Here is a 14,632-nt window from a genome sequence, read left to right as displayed (position 1 = left end):
CTAAGAACTCAACTTTCTCCTAATATCAAGTATATTGTGTGAGCTCTAGGATACTTTTTGATCCACCGTATCGTCTAACGGAAATTCTTGTAATCAATTTTGGGGCCACTTCAAACGGAATGCAGCCCTCGTTTCCGAGAGCTTCGAGAGCGGATGGCGGAAAAGCTCCGGAGCTTTCCGCAATACGCACTCGCTGGCGACCGATTTTCCAACGGAATCAGAAGCAGTGAAAACCCAGAGCGCCGAGCACGAAGACAACGCACAGCGGCGGGAAACGGAAAAACTACCGAGGCGCGCACTGCCATCCAAAAAAATCCAAAAAAAAAAAAAAAAAAAAAGAAAAAAGATAGAGAATCGAGCGAAGAAAAAAAAGAAGCGGAAAAACGCACTCGAAAGATATACACTTTTCGGACGAAATGTCTTCGCGGCGTGTGTGCAACAAACATTTTGATTAGGCAATTAATTGGGCAAAGTGCAAGTGCAGTGGGTGGAAAATGTTTTAGAATCGGTTCGCGAGAATTACGGGGTCGCGGGTGCGGTGGGCTTTCCTTTTTTGTTGTTGTTGTTGTTGTTGTCGTTCGACGGGGGGCGCATGTGAAAAGCGCGTAAAGAAAAGTAAGTGACAGAAATTTTTGTGTATTAAAATAAATCAAGTAACCAACGTAAACGATGCATACACACCACATCGAATGGGTGCAAATGGCATCTGCGAAAGCGAAAAAGAAAAAGAAAATGCGAAACGAGGAGCATGCGAGCGACAAATCTACACACGGATTCACGGCATCTTTGACAAATTAATTGATATTGAACCATTTCGAAATTCCGCTGCGACAAAATGTCGAACTAACAGATTCAAAAACATATATTCTGTGTATATAGAGGGGGACTTATTTTTAGCCTTTCCCCCCCCCCCACCATCCTTCCTTTCTTCCCCAAAAAAAAGAGGAATTCAAATCGGTCGCGAAAGACAAATGTTGTGTGTGTATTGTGGGTTGAACGATCGAAAAGATTTTGATATCCAATAAATACTTAATTAACTAACGGTATACGGTAAAGGGGAATACTTGGCATCCTCACAAATACCATAGGATGGCATTTCGAGGAACGAAGAGGGACGCTCGCGCGTCAACAATTTTCAAGCGTGTACACAAAAATCCAGCCAAGCGCATTGCCCGCAATAAATCCGAGACGAGACCCAGACCCAGACCAACCACCCGCCACCCACCAACCACCCACCGTCCAACCACCCACCACCCACTTGGGCCAGTTCACTCGACCACTTGATTAACGCCAATGCCAATTCAACGCAGAAAATCTCTATAAAAGTTCCCGCAGAGAGCATGCGTTTCGCTTCTTCGGAGAGCTTTTCTCTCGCCATCTCTATGCCCCTCTCTTTCCGGCACGGCTAGCTCCGTCTCGCTCGCACAAGGATGTGCTCGGTGTCCCCAAGCACTTTGTTTTTGTCATTGACCTGTTGTGGAAGAAAAAATTATACAGCGACCGTTCATCAACTATTTACGACCATTATTACGGAACGATTAGAAAATACTGAGTGCTCCTAATCGCGAAAATAAGTGGAAACATCTTTATTAGTGGGTCCTCAAATCGGAGTCCTTAAGTGCTGCTAAATCGATATGGGGATGGGATACCCTGCAAACAGCTGTGAGGTTCCCATACATATTTTTGAAGGCAGGATTGATAAATTCATTTCCAACAAATGGCTCTATTATTATTTTTCAGAATGTTTATACTAATCTAAGTATATTACCTATTGAGAAGATATTTTTTTAATAATAGTGCAGTTAAAATTACCCGAAACAACGATTAGTGTCATATATTATCAGACTGGATCAAAGGCAATTCCAGATTAAGATAAGATAAAGTAATCTATTAATCGTTCTTTTGTTGTTTTCGTATATTGCATTATGTATTACGATGCTTATCTTTCGTTGCAGGACATCAGTAGTCAATTGTAATTTAAAGAGTAGGCAACCGAACGACCGCAATGGGCAACGTGTGTAGTTCCGGGCAGAAGAAAAAGAAGGACAAGGACAGTGCCTCCGAGAAGTCTGACGAGTGAGTGTCTCCTTGTAATCTGTAATATCCTGGATAAAAATAACTTTTCTTGCGTGATTGCAGCTCGCCTCCGTATCAGGAGGCGGAACACAAGGACACCCTGATCTCCACCGACTCGAATGCTGGCGACGAGAAGCGAGCTCCTCTGGCGGCCGTGGAGGCGCTGCCGGAGGTGACTCCTCTGCCGGAGGCCAATTGCAACCAGCCGCAGGGCCAGAAGCAACAACCAACGGTTCCGGGAAAGACCAGCGGAACAGAAAAGGGTGAGTAAAAAATCTTGCATGTTAAAAGTAACCAAAGGTTAAAGGAAAGCTTCTGAAATAGAATCATTTAAATTGAAATCAAAACTTAATCTCAATAACTTGATTTGATATCTACATGATTTGAAAATGTCCTTAAAAAGTACTTGATTCTAGTGAGATATAGTCTGATTTATAAAAAAAAATTAATATTATTCTTTATCTTAAAATTCACTGTAGTACCCTTTTAACATTTTTCAAATTGTAATTTAATTATCTAAAATTTTAATCAACAGATTCCAATACCACCACACCGCAGGGGGCGCAGGCGCCCAGTGACGTGGCGAACGCCAATCCGGGAGCCGGGAACCTGAGCGTGCTGCAGGGCAAGCCGCCGCCCGGCAGGAAGATCGAGCGGGACAAGAAGATCGTGGTGTACATCCTGGCGGACAACAGCACCGAGTACAAGAAGCACAAGCGCGTGGTCCACAGCCTGTACAAACACTTCAAGAGCAAGTGCCAAAACCGCGGCTTCGACTTCATCATCGCCGATGTCCACGACAGCGAGCCGGAAACGGAGCCGGGCAACGGCAATGCCCGGAAGGACTTCTCGCGGCTGCAGGAGGTGAAGCGCTGGACACAGACGCCGCTGGAGGCGCAGGGTGGCCACGAGGAGGCGGCCAACTGCCTGTGCGAGATCACACGCCATTCGGCGGGAGCCTATGTGATCCCCGTTCTCTTTCTGGGCGCCACGCTGGGCACTCCGATGCTGCCGCTGACCATCGAGAGCCAGGACTTCACCTCGGTGCTGGGCACCGCCAGTGAGGCGGAGCGTCTGCTGCTCGAGAAGTGGTACACCATTGACAACTCGTACCAGCCGATGTGCCATCGCCTCCACGCCCAGCAGGTGGATCCCTACAATGGCCAGGCGAACGCCGAGCTCAACGAGCTGCTCGCCGTCCTGCTGCGCCTCTTCTCCGACGACGTGAAGGACTCGTATCTGACCACCGTGGTGGAGCAGGAGATCAACAACACGGTGCTGATGAGCCAGGAGCTGGCCAAGCGCTGCATCTGGATCCAGACGGGCAGCCAGATGTCGCGACCGTCGGAGAATGCCAGCCAGCTGGAGCTGGAGGTGCAGCGGAGGATTAGCCATGTGTACTCCGGTCTGAAGAGCCAGCTGAGCGAGAAGAACCTGATACGCCTGTTGCCCACGATGAGCATTTTGGATGAGGAGCTGTCGGCGGTGATCGAGAACCTGCTGGACAAGGCGCTGGCCGGGATCTTCGAGGAGCACCAGCAGAAGAGCAGCATTCCGTACAACACGCTGGGCGTGGACCGGGTGCTGCTCGAGGAGCTGCGTCTGGTCGGGCACTACTCCAAGCTGCTGGCCCAGAACTCGGCCAACTTCGACATCATGAACGACGTGAAGCGCTATATCAGGGACAACACCGCCCATCCACTCGTGGTTTCTGGCGCCCGGGGCAGTGGCAAGAGTGTCCTCGTCTCCAAGATCATGGAGAACGTGCACCGCTGGAAGCCGGAGGCGCAGCTCATATTGAGGTAAGAAATCCAGATTAAATAGGCTGACAGATTGAGCTTGAATTAAATTTAGATTAGATTGGATCACAAACTAAGAATTAAGATGATTAATTCTCCCTATTTCCATTTTATAATGCTGGAAATTGATTCTTCCTCTTTAGATATGCCAATCTCAGTGCCCGCTCCTCGGATCTCACCTCATTGCTGGGTTCAATGGCCAATCAGATGTCGGTCCTGGAGACGGGTCATCAATGCCAAGTGCCACACGTAAGGAAATCACATTTAGTAAACCGAACTCAGAGGGATAATAAGTATTCCTTTCCTAATTAGACTCTCGAAGCCTACTCTCGTGTGATCAAGGAGATCCTGGAGCGGCAGCAGCGCTTCTTCGTGCTCATCATCGACGGCGTGGACGAGCTGCAGCGGGACGAGCTGCTCGACTGGATACCCCAGCAGCTGGGCAGTGCCAAACTGATCCTCACCATCAGCGAGCTGGAGGACGAGGCCGAGGAGCAGGAGGACGGAACGGAGGCTGGCGACTCCTTTGATATGCTCGCTGCGCTGGCGCAATTGGGCATACCACAGCGGTGCTTCCTGCGTCTGAAACAATTCACGGAGCGCCAGTGGCACGACATCCTCAGTTCCGGCGGCGGTGACTTCTATGCGGCCAACGGGGCACTCAAGCTGCCCGACGAATGGAAGACGCTGCACGGGAAGACGCCCTACCACGCCAAGTCCTTGTGGTGGCTCGCCTGGCTGGGACATGTGGCCCAACCCATTAGCGAGATTGGTGACATCTCGGGGAGGATTCTGCAGGTGCTGGAGTCAAAGTTCGCCGCCGATCAGGTGGAGCTGCTGCTGCTTATCGTCCGACTGTCGCCGTGGGGCATCCGGGAGAGCGACTGCCTGGGTGTGTTCCAGAAGATGACCCAGCTGGAGGCGCAGGTCGCCTTCAAGATCTGGTCCAAGTTCTGCTGGCTGATGGGACCAATGCTGTTAGGTCTTAAGAATATTAGGATAGCGGACAGGAGCTTTGGACGCGCCGTCCTGGCGAGGTACGCGCAGAAGCAGTGGCTGGTACATGAAGCGCTGCGGGACTACTTCGACCGGCAGGACAGCGAGTTCAAGGGTAGCCAGGGTGCCAACACGTAAGCCCTGATCCTCTAATGAACTCTCAGCATACTATAGTATTTATCTTCAAACAGCTACAATTACCAAAAGTACTTAAAACTGCCTTATCATCACTTCTGTGCCGTGATCGAGGACAAACCGGCGACGCACAAGATCGACATACTCTTCAACTGCTTTTACTTTACGGACCTGCAGTGGATCGCCAACAAGGTCCATGCCACGGGACCGGAGCACCTGCTGAACGACATCCTGCAGGCGGAGTGGCTGGCCAAGTCTGGATCCACCGGTTACATTCACATCCACTTCCTTAAGCAATTCCTCGAGCAGTATCTCCACGAGCTGAGCTACGATGGGCAGCAGTTCTACACGCTGATGAAGTACTACCTGAAGACGCGTTTCAGGGAATCGCCGGAGCTGAAGGACGACGAGAAGATACGCTCCTGGTGGGAGTACACCAACGAGCTGGAGTTCGCCTTTCTGGAGATTTTGAACGCCGATTTAGATGCCGAAAATGGCAATCAGGAGCAGGAGAAACCCACGGAAGATGGAGCTCCATCATCGAGTGCCGTTAAGGGCTACGATGTCCTGATGAATCTTCCCCAGCCCGGCTGCTATGTGGCCTCCATGAGCACGGAGCGAGCTGAGATCTGCATCTGGGATGTGAAGAACTGCTGTCGCATTCGTGAACTTCAGGGCATCCAACAGCCAACGGCAATGTGTCCTGTGGGCAACTACGAGGCAGCAGTCCTCTGCCGCCGCGAGATTCGGGTCATCAATCTCGACGAGGGAAAGTTTAAGGTGAGTGTGGGATAAAATCAACTTTTAATTTATAAAAACTGACATGGATATTCCTCAAATTCCAGGTCACACTCAAAGGCGTCATGAACCAAAAGATGCCGTACTTTGGTCTGCACGATCAGAACCACTTGGTTTGCCTTTCCCGAAACCGGATGTATGTGAATCTGATGAATCTGGAGTCGGGTGACTGTGTGACCACATTTAAGGCAGGAGAAGACCGTTTTCTCAATTCGCTTTTGGTCTCTGGAGATGGAAGGTAAAAACCTGAAACCCTGGAAGTTGAAAAAGTTTCTAAGTGGCTCTATCACATTTTAGGATCTTGGTGTGCGGCGATGAGACCCAGAAACCCTTCCCACTGCTCGTCTGGCATCTATCGCAGCGCAAGCTGCTCTACGACCTCCGAATTCCGCACCACGATTTCATCACCTCGCTGTCGGCAATCACACACGAGGGCTCCTACGTTTGCGTGGTGGCCAAGGAGCTGAACGAGCCGACGACGCCCAATTTCATTGTGGTATACGACCTGCAGAGCGGCACTCTGTTCAAGAAGTGGAAACCCAGCTGCAACACCGTATCGCTGGCCATTTCCCAGGTGAACGCCTGCGTTATCGCCGGTCTGGAAGATGCCAAAATTGTGATCTGGGATCTGGTCACGGGTAATTGCAAGAGCACCTTGATCGGCCACAATGCACCGGTGACTTTCTTGAAACTGGATCCGCTGGGCAAGGTGCTGCTCTCCTACGACAAGGAGGGTCGCGACTCTGCCGTTCGCATGTGGGAGTTGAACTCAGGTAGGTCGAGGAATCTTCACTAAGAAATTTGTAAATATTTAAGAGGGTTTCGTTTTGTTGCAGCCAAATCCCTGGCCGTGTTTAAGCCGCCGGCGCAGGTCAGCACCTGTGAGATCCTGCCCAACGGAGCCTTTGTGGTTCTGGCTCTCAAGGATCGAAACTCCCTGTTAACGTTGGCCTTGAAGAACTACGGCGGAGGATCGAGCGCTGCCCTGGATGATGATTGCGGCACTCTGTACGGCAATCCAGACAACCAGCACAAAGTTTTCGACTTGAGTAATTAAATCAATTAACGCTAGTTATCATTATTCAAATTATAAATGAAATCTACCAGGGGTCGAGCCCATGAAAAGCAGAACTCCGAATTATTATAAATATGGCAAAACAAATTTCTCATGCATAATTCATTAGATGTATGTAAAATTCTTTGAGCAAATCTTACCAAATGTACAAAGCAAAGAAAATCCAAAGAAAATTAAAAATTTAAAAATCTATTCAGTTGATTCTGGTGTTATTTATGTGGTTGCAAACAAATACAGCAAGTTCTTGGCGAATTGGATAATCTCGGTCCCGCCAAGCTTCGAGGTGCCATAAATGCGGTCCACGAAGGTGATGGGCACTTCGGCAATGGTGTAGCCATGCTGTCTGGCCCGCACCAGCATCTCCATTTGGAACACGTAACCCTTAGACACACAACTGGCAATGCATTTCTCCAGCACGTCCTTCTTGTAGAGCCGGAAGGAACCGGTCAGATCACTCGCATTTGGACGCAAAAGCACCTGGGACAAAAAGTTAGCACCGCGAGAGATGAGCTTGCGTTTAAAGTCCCAGCCGAATACTCCTCCATCACCGACGTATCTAGTGCCAGATACAATGTCATAGTCCCCTTGTTCCTGCAGCTTTATAAACTCTGGAATGAACTTGGGCTGGAATGAAGTGAATACATGTTATTTTCACCCAGTTCACTAACTTTTCCCTGTTATCTATACTTACATGGTGACTCAAATCTGCATCGATGATAACTATAAAGTCTCCAGTGGCATGTTTGATGCCATGTATGTAGGCCGTTCCCAGTCCCAGTTTGGAGCCCCGGGGTCTCAGTACAATCCTGTCCTCGCCATAAATCTTCTGCAAGTCCTTGGCCACGTCCAGCGTTCCATCCGGACTGCCGTCATCAATAACAATCACCTCGTATTCCAAACCGCTGAAAAGAGGGAACTTTAAATGATTGTCTTTGCCTTTAAAAAGCCTCCACTCACCTGGCCTTCATGTATTTCACAATTAGCCAAATTATGATTGGCAAATTGTCCTTTTCGTTGTACGTGGGCAGCAGTATGCTGTATTTATGCCCATTTGTTGGCATGTCTAATTCTTTTTCGAAGCCGTGTAAATAGTTCTAATACCAATAAGAAAAGTGTTGTAAACAGACGCATGAAAATCAGCTGAGAACGAATCGTTTAAATTTATCGATAACTTTGATCTTGTTGGCAACGCGAAGACCGAGATTTTGTGGAGGAATTTCCCGTATCTTTGTGCAAGTTTAGTTTGAGAACGGCCGCTAAAACAAATTGTGGTCTTTATGTGCGGGTTTCCCAAAGTTTCGGACATAGTTGTGCGCTTTTGACGTCGTCAACATGGCCAAGAAAATACCGTTTAATGTGGTGTTCGCCTCAGGTAAACAAACGTAAAGGATTTTTCAAACGGAAAAAGCAAATAGACAATATTAGCATTTTATAGTTTGCTTATTTGTTTTCTTTACTTTATGATTTTATTTCGTTTTGTACTTATTTTTAGTTGCGGCTGGAGTTGGCTAAAGGCTGAAGTTTTTTACCTCCCATTCTCTTTTTCAAACCCCACTGCACTTGAGAAATCGATAAAACACGCATACGCCTAGTGCGCCAGGACGTTGGGATTTAAATTAAATTTGAGCTAGTCATTTAACTCCAGCTAATATTCAATTTAGCATATTCGCAGCGGGTAAATCAATTTCCTACAGTCTCGGCCAATTTAACACGGAATAAAACCACTGCAACCACGATGACCATAATATTTCATTATAATATTGACAGATTGCCGGTTGTCGACTCTTTGTGTCTGCATATGCAATTAGAGTGGCGGCCAGATTTTTCAATTTGGCTAGGCGCCAAGCTCTTTATTTTCGTGCTCGGACCTGACAAATTCCGGTTAGCCTCAGTTGCTTCAGACTCATCCTCCCCAGAAATAGGTTACTGACTGTGAGCCGCCTTCTTTTTGGACCTGTACTTAAGTTTAGTTAGGAGCGACGACACCGGTGCAATGATAGTGAGCACATAAACCAAAGTGGTGACCAGCATCATGCCAGGAATAAAGTCATTGTCCACAAACTTGGTGAAGAACTTAGAGGAGTAGCCCAGGTAAATGGCACCCATGCCCAGGGTAAAGGTGACCAAGCCAAATAGGTTATGCCGGAAACGCAGCTCCGAAGCAGGCACCACTTTCAGGACTGGTTTGGGCTGGAAATAGTTCACAATCCCGCCCACAATACTGGCCGCACAGCCAAAGGCAGCAGCTCCTCCTATAAACCATCACAGAAATTAGTTTTCCCGAAGCTTGAAACTCGCTAACTCAATTATTTACTCACCCACTCGGCCATGCCAGGTGTTGAAATGCACCTCCTTGCTGGAAAACTTGCCCAGCGAGCCCAACAGGACCATGGAACCACCCACGATTTGCAGGATGGCGTGGAAACGCGACTTGTTGCGGTGTGAAAGCCAGCGGGTGAGGGGATTAACTTTCGAATGTGACATCATGGCCTGGGCTATTAGGACGTGGAACTGAAAGCAGGAAAACCCTTTTAAATTCAACTCCCGATAAGATAACAAGTGACGATTCATGCCCGTTATCCAGGTCAATCTAACAGTATTGATTATATTGTCTATAGCTTATCGCCTTGTACTCACTCCAATGCCGGTCATAAACATATGCATGGCAGTACCCTCGAACTCCAAACTACGGGCCAGGACGAAAAAGAAGGCGGCCACCAGGAAGATCAGCATGTGATTAACGCTGTTCAACAGGCTTTGTATTTGCAGCCAGGCAGTGGCTCCCGTATAACCTTCCGGCATTTTGTGTTTTTTTTTTTTTCGAGACCTTAAGTCAGTTATTTAATAAAAGATACTGAAGCTAATTTTACTATCAGGTACAGAGCACAGAACGAACGGCTGAGTAACTAAACTAGCATGTTGCTCGCCATCGCTTAAATACAAAACAGAGAACGTGGAACCTGGAGATAGAAAGAAGAGAGAACCACATGTGAGATAAGATTGCACAGCTGAGTTCGAAAAAAGAGAGCCAACATAAACTGTTAGGTGCTCAGAACATATTAAACTTTGAAATTTGACTTTAAATTTATGTTTTACAAACAATTTTAATTTTTTTTTTTACAGTTTTTGAGAAAATCTTTGGTTTTTGTCTGGTATTTACTAATCATATATATAATTCGTTTATTTTTTTTGCTAACGATTTTATAGCTACGTTTTGGTTTATTATTCTAAATTCAGAATTAAAATGTTTTTGTTATGACCGCATCTGTTGTTAAATTGCGAAAGAGAATTCAAAAGAGAAAATAATAGTTATCAAGGGGAATATCTTTTGCTTAGTTAGCAAAAAAGAGACCGGATAAGAGAATGATTGTCACCTGCCGACATTTTTTATTAGGCACTGCAAGTAATGATGATTTGAATACTTTTGTACTCCTTTCAGACGAAGATGTCAACTTTCCAGCAAGCGAGCTTAATAATCACGGACCTACTGTTCACGGATGGCGAAGTGCTCCGGACAGCAGCCTTACCTCACATGACATAATCCTCCGTTTCCAGCAGCCGGCCAAGATATATCGTATACAGCTTCTGGCCCACCAGTATCTCATCCGTAAGATATTCAATAAAAACAGTTGACTCCTAAATAACAAAGAGGTGTACAAACACACAACCTAAAATGATTTAAAGCAGTTAATTTTGGCGTAAATCTTTATCAGTTCAAAGGTATTAGATTTGTCTATGTTTAAAAAAATGGTTTGCCCTCAAGTGTTTGTCGAGCTGACGTGTTCATTCGATTTCAAAACTCAACTGTCTTTTAAATAATTCTTAAAAATGCTACCTTTAATTATATACCTGACAATATCTTTTGCTTTTCAGCTGAGAAAGTGGAGCTTTGGCTGCACTACTCGCCTAAATCCCTGCCAAGCACACCATCCTCCCAGTACTTTGATTTCCTGGGCTTCGTTGCCCTCGCGGATAATGCAAACACCAACTACAAATCCCGGGAGCTACAGAGCGTCACCGTGTGTCCCCGACGGGGCACCCACCTTAAGTTGCGTCTGATTGGCGTACAGCCCAACGACTTTAATGCCACGGGTCAGATCTCCTTGCTCGCGGTAAATGTCCTGGGCGAGGACCTGGAAGTGGGTCCAAGTAATGGCAATGGCGATGAGCATTTGGGCAACGAGTCCTCTCCACCTCTGGACACAGCCACCGGAGAACTGGCACTGGCCTCCATTTGCGACGACTTACTCTTCTCTATGTACGTGGAGGAGTCTATCGTGCAGTCCATCCGTGAGCTGGAGCAGCGCAAGGTTTTGGCCGTTAACGCTGAGCGGTTCGAGTATGCCCGCAAACTAAAGCTCTGCATGACGGCTTTGAGGAGCGCCGGTGAGCGTTTGGGACGCTATGCACTCGCCAAACGCCAGGCTGTCCAGCAGGAGGACTTCACCACGGCGCGACTGCGGAAAGAACAGATCGAGATGTACCGAGCGGCGGTACTGCGTCAATTACAAGTCCATCAGCTGCTGGAACCGCAGGGTGTGCCACTCAGTTCCAATGACCAGAGTTGCGAGATCTATGCGGGCGGGAAACCCAGTCTGCCGGCGGCTCCTAGTCTGCAGGATGTGGCCCAGGCACTTGCAGAAGCTGCCTTCAGTCCCAAGAGCATGACGAGTCTCAGTTTGGACGACAAGTCCTCTACGGATGGCTCCCAGGGACAGCCCGGAAATGATAATATGGTGGCGACTCCTGCTCCCGCTCCTGCGCCAACTTCCCTGCAGGCAACTCCCACACCCACGCTGGGCGGCTGGCGCAAGTCCCATGACGAGCTGCCCCAGTCACCGCGCCTGCCCTCCAGACACAGTTCACCCATGTCCAGCCGCCAGGGATCGCTGCGCAGGCGCAACAAGAGCGTGCCTCGCAACTCCTACGAGGATTACGAAGAGCGTGCCATTCCCACCCTGCGACAGTGAGTATGAGTAGAGTGTGGCGTATTCGTTGTGTGGTTGTCTAGTAAATAGGTAAACAATTGTGGAATAGTAATTACTTTGTTGTTTTGATTACACAGCTGTCAGTAACAGTGTTGCATGACGACTCCTTATTCGTAGTCTTAGTTTAAATGTTAGTCACCACTGGCGACCAGTAGCCAATCGATAGATCAACACTAACTGTCCGTTGATTTGAAATTAAAAAAAAATATTTTGGAGTAAAAACAAAAGTCGGCAAAATAAATATTTTAATAACAGCTTTAGATATACAGAGTGATTTGAATTTAAATTGCCAATTTATTTTGTTATGATTTGATTTCCATTAAAAAAAAATAATTTCAATATTGTTAACAGTTATGGTAATGAGAACATAGATCTTCGGTAGCCGAAGCAAGACCTAATTTGCTGTTTAAACATATTTAATTTTACCTACTTTTCTACTTCTATATATTGTAACCGCATCCGTAAACGTTGTCATTCCGATACCACAAAACACAAACCGCTCACAGTTCAAATACTAATGAATTTTTAAGGGAGTGCCAAGGTAATGCGCTACTCGAGGCGGATCCAAATCGGGGACGTTCGCGTTTGAACGACCGCGAACGTCGCCAGGCTGCCCTACCCATCCTAGTCTTTGGTAGTGAGCTGGTAAGTTTTTCAAAATACAAAATAAACTCTTTTGCTTTAATGTTATTCTTCTTTCTTAGGTGGAGCAGTTCTACTCGCGTCAGTTTCAAGATCGTGAGGACGGCTTGCTGCGTCTGCGCAACTTTCTGAAGGAGCATGACCTGGTAGATGCTTCGGGCAATGAGCACGCCGCCAGTCCCAATAAAGTGGCCCGCAGTGCGGCCCTGTTGCTCCATCGCGCAGTGAGGGACGCCGTTTACTCCGTTTTTAGCCAAGCCACTGAGACGGTGAGGATGCTGTTCCTAGAATATGTTCCGGGACGCGTTTCGCCTAACGAAGTGGCCCGCTGTGTTGACCGCCTGCTGCCGGAACTCCTGGCCAAGTCTGGTGATCCTTCGGCTCGACTACACACCCTCGCTCAACACACGATCCTCAGCATCGCCGCCTGTCCGGAGGTAGCTGAGCAGCACCTGGTTGCACCAGCACTGTCGCGAAGTGTTGGATCTGGAACCCACCAGCGATTGGCCATGAGTCGGCTGCAGATGCTGGAGCAACTGGTGCACACGCAGGGCATCAGTACGGACAAGCACAGTGGACTAACCTGCAGGGCACTATCCGAGTGCGGTTGCTCTGGCATTCATCATCCAGCGGAGCCTGTACGTAAGGTGGCCGAGCGCATCCTGCTGCTCGTCTACAAGGTTAACCCCCGATTGGTGCGCAAGCAATTGCCTCCAGATGACGACATTACGCGACGCAATCTCTTGTACCGACAACTGTTCACCGAGTTTGATAAGTTGGACCTGGACCGCAAGCAAGAGTTACTAGAGGCCAACAAATACGCAGGAGGTCATAGTTCAGGGGATGCGGCCACGCCGCCGGCGGACAAGGCATCAACAAGCTCGGATGCTTCTCGACTGATGAACAGCCGGAGTGGACATGGTCTGGGTTCTGTTTCTAACGCCAGTAATGGATATGCAAGTTGTAATGGAAAACAGCAGTACAATGAGCAACTTAAGCGCTCCATGCTATCTGTGTCAAACTCTCGCAAGGGATCCGCTTCGAACTCAGAGTCTACTGAAGACAACGGTCCCAAAATGTAAATATTGAAATTAATTTTAGGATTGTAAACTGTGCATAAACTATTATTAATTTCTTAATTCTAATAGTCGTTGCCCTTTTTGCGACTGGTCGTGTGTTGGTAGCGATGCTAGCCAGTTGGACAGACACTACTGGAAGTCCTGTCCTTTTCTCACCAAGTGCCCACAATGCAGCCAAGTGCTGGAGGTAGCTGCCCTCAACTACCATCTGACTAGTGAGTCAAAAATTTTACCTTTAAGAAAAAAACTAAATGCATTTTGTTAATCATGTACAGCGGAATGCGATGCCAAGGAAAGCTATGTAGTCTGTGCCCGCTGCACTGAATCGGTGCACAAGCAGCTATACGAGCTGCATCAAATGGAGGATTATTGTCGGGGTAGGATCGAAATTTGTTGACCAATTTCATACAGAAGTTTATAAAATATCTCACTTACAGAACTAAAAACGGGAGCGGCTCGATGTCCCTTGTGTCATGACGATGTGCACTTGCCTCAGGATGGCGGTTGGAAATTGCATCTCCTTAGTGCCGGTGGTTGCCCCGGGAATATACGCAAAAAGAATCTAAAAAAGTCAAATTAGGCACCGCATATTTAACCGATCTATTGGCATGCGTAGCGAATTTATTAGAGCAACTATACTAGTCAGGAGACGTACTCAAAGGAGCTAACTAATTGCATTCGCATTAGCCATAACCGTTCCGTTTATTAAAAAAATTTTTTTGCTCACTCTCCACATTTCATTTAGACACATTTTGTTAAGCGAATTAGTTAGATTAATTTATATTAAATTATTTTGTAATTTTTGTAAGCAATGTGATTTGTTAACTAGAACACGAATTTTTGAAACGTCCTTACAATAAATAAAGCCCATCCATACAGTTTTGAACATAAATTTAAAACGCTTTAATTCAAGTATAGCATGACTAGTGTCTTCTTCCATTTAAAGCGCATCTATATTCTGAGCCCACAGTCGGTAATAAATTTTTAATTGCTTTTCACATAAGGAATGTGCAACACAATTGCATGATTGATTAAATATTGATG

The 14,632-nt window shown here is 47.1% G+C and overlaps 4 protein-coding genes across 5 annotated transcripts; 2 read left to right on the top strand and 2 right to left on the bottom strand.

The window, feature by feature from the left end:
• Positions 1-225: 225 nt before the first annotated feature.
• On the top strand, positions 226-7,071 carry LOC108094451. The gene is made up of 10 exons (XM_017195029.2): positions 226-615; positions 1,956-2,076; positions 2,140-2,339; positions 2,612-3,878; positions 4,019-4,124; positions 4,188-5,005; positions 5,063-5,786; positions 5,852-6,042; positions 6,102-6,577; positions 6,641-7,071. The coding sequence occupies exons 2-10, from the start codon at positions 2,006-2,008 to the stop codon at positions 6,859-6,861; spliced, it is 4,074 nt and encodes a 1,357-aa protein (XP_017050518.1). The 5' UTR covers positions 226-615; positions 1,956-2,005; the 3' UTR covers positions 6,862-7,071.
• Positions 7,053-7,995, bottom strand: LOC108094453 (dolichol-phosphate mannosyltransferase subunit 1). The gene is made up of 3 exons (XM_017195032.2): positions 7,837-7,995; positions 7,571-7,781; positions 7,053-7,503 (listed from the first exon to the last, which is right to left on the bottom strand). Exons 1-3 carry the CDS (start codon positions 7,938-7,940, stop codon positions 7,093-7,095), a joined length of 726 nt encoding a protein of 241 aa, XP_017050521.1. The 5' UTR covers positions 7,941-7,995; the 3' UTR covers positions 7,053-7,092.
• A 60-nt stretch (positions 7,996-8,055) lies between these two features.
• On the top strand, positions 8,056-14,480 carry LOC108094452 (centrosomal protein of 104 kDa). Of its 2 annotated transcripts, none has more exons than XM_017195031.2 (8): positions 8,056-8,251; positions 10,319-10,486; positions 10,753-11,845; positions 12,398-12,512; positions 12,572-13,587; positions 13,658-13,803; positions 13,864-13,965; positions 14,026-14,480. In XM_017195031.2, the coding sequence occupies exons 1-8, from the start codon at positions 8,212-8,214 to the stop codon at positions 14,166-14,168; spliced, it is 2,823 nt and encodes a 940-aa protein (XP_017050520.1). In that variant the 5' UTR covers positions 8,056-8,211; the 3' UTR covers positions 14,169-14,480. The 2 variants fall into 2 exon arrangements, with proteins under 2 accessions (XP_017050520.1, XP_017050519.1); XM_017195030.2 differs by having other exon boundaries at positions 12,374-12,512.
• On the bottom strand, positions 8,611-11,942 carry LOC108094455. The gene is made up of 5 exons (XM_017195033.2): positions 11,924-11,942; positions 10,407-10,547; positions 9,517-9,839; positions 9,198-9,390; positions 8,611-9,131 (listed from the first exon to the last, which is right to left on the bottom strand). The coding sequence occupies exons 3-5, from the start codon at positions 9,679-9,681 to the stop codon at positions 8,803-8,805; spliced, it is 687 nt and encodes a 228-aa protein (XP_017050522.2). The 5' UTR covers positions 9,682-9,839; positions 10,407-10,547; positions 11,924-11,942; the 3' UTR covers positions 8,611-8,802.
• Positions 14,481-14,632: the final 152 nt, after the last annotated feature.

Source organism: Drosophila ficusphila, unplaced genomic scaffold, assembly GCF_018152265.1.
Source record: "Drosophila ficusphila isolate 14025-0441.05 unplaced genomic scaffold, ASM1815226v1 contig_127, whole genome shotgun sequence".
NCBI lineage: Eukaryota > Metazoa > Arthropoda > Insecta > Diptera > Drosophilidae > Drosophila > Drosophila ficusphila.
Note: the sequence above shows the minus strand (reverse complement) of the source record. Positions and strands in the feature narration are given on the sequence as shown.

Coding starts and splice junctions, on each gene's coding strand:
- LOC108094453 (XM_017195032.2), bottom strand. CDS start 7,940: ATGCCAACAAATGGGCATAAATACAGCATACTGCTGCCCACGTACAAC. Junction 7,782..7,836: donor GTGAAATACATGAAGGCCAG/GTGAGTGGAGGC, acceptor CCCTCTTTTCAG/CGGTTTGGAATACGAGGTGA. Junction 7,504..7,570: donor ATGCAGATTTGAGTCACCAT/GTAAGTATAGAT, acceptor ACTTCATTCCAG/CCCAAGTTCATTCCAGAGTT.
- LOC108094451 (XM_017195029.2), top strand. CDS start 2,006: ATGGGCAACGTGTGTAGTTCCGGGCAGAAGAAAAAGAAGGACAAGGAC. Junction 4,125..4,187: donor ATCAATGCCAAGTGCCACAC/GTAAGGAAATCA, acceptor TTTCCTAATTAG/ACTCTCGAAGCCTACTCTCG. Junction 6,043..6,101: donor TTGGTCTCTGGAGATGGAAG/GTAAAAACCTGA, acceptor ATCACATTTTAG/GATCTTGGTGTGCGGCGATG.
- LOC108094452 (XM_017195030.2), top strand. CDS start 8,212: ATGGCCAAGAAAATACCGTTTAATGTGGTGTTCGCCTCAG. Junction 13,588..13,657: donor GAAGACAACGGTCCCAAAAT/GTAAATATTGAA, acceptor TAATTCTAATAG/TCGTTGCCCTTTTTGCGACT. Junction 13,804..13,863: donor CCTCAACTACCATCTGACTA/GTGAGTCAAAAA, acceptor AATCATGTACAG/CGGAATGCGATGCCAAGGAA.
- LOC108094455 (XM_017195033.2), bottom strand. CDS start 9,681: ATGCCGGAAGGTTATACGGGAGCCACTGCCTGGCTGCAAATACAAAGC. Junction 9,391..9,516: donor TGTTTATGACCGGCATTGGA/GTGAGTACAAGG, acceptor TCCTGCTTTCAG/TTCCACGTCCTAATAGCCCA. Junction 9,132..9,197: donor CACCTGGCATGGCCGAGTGG/GTGAGTAAATAA, acceptor GATGGTTTATAG/GAGGAGCTGCTGCCTTTGGC.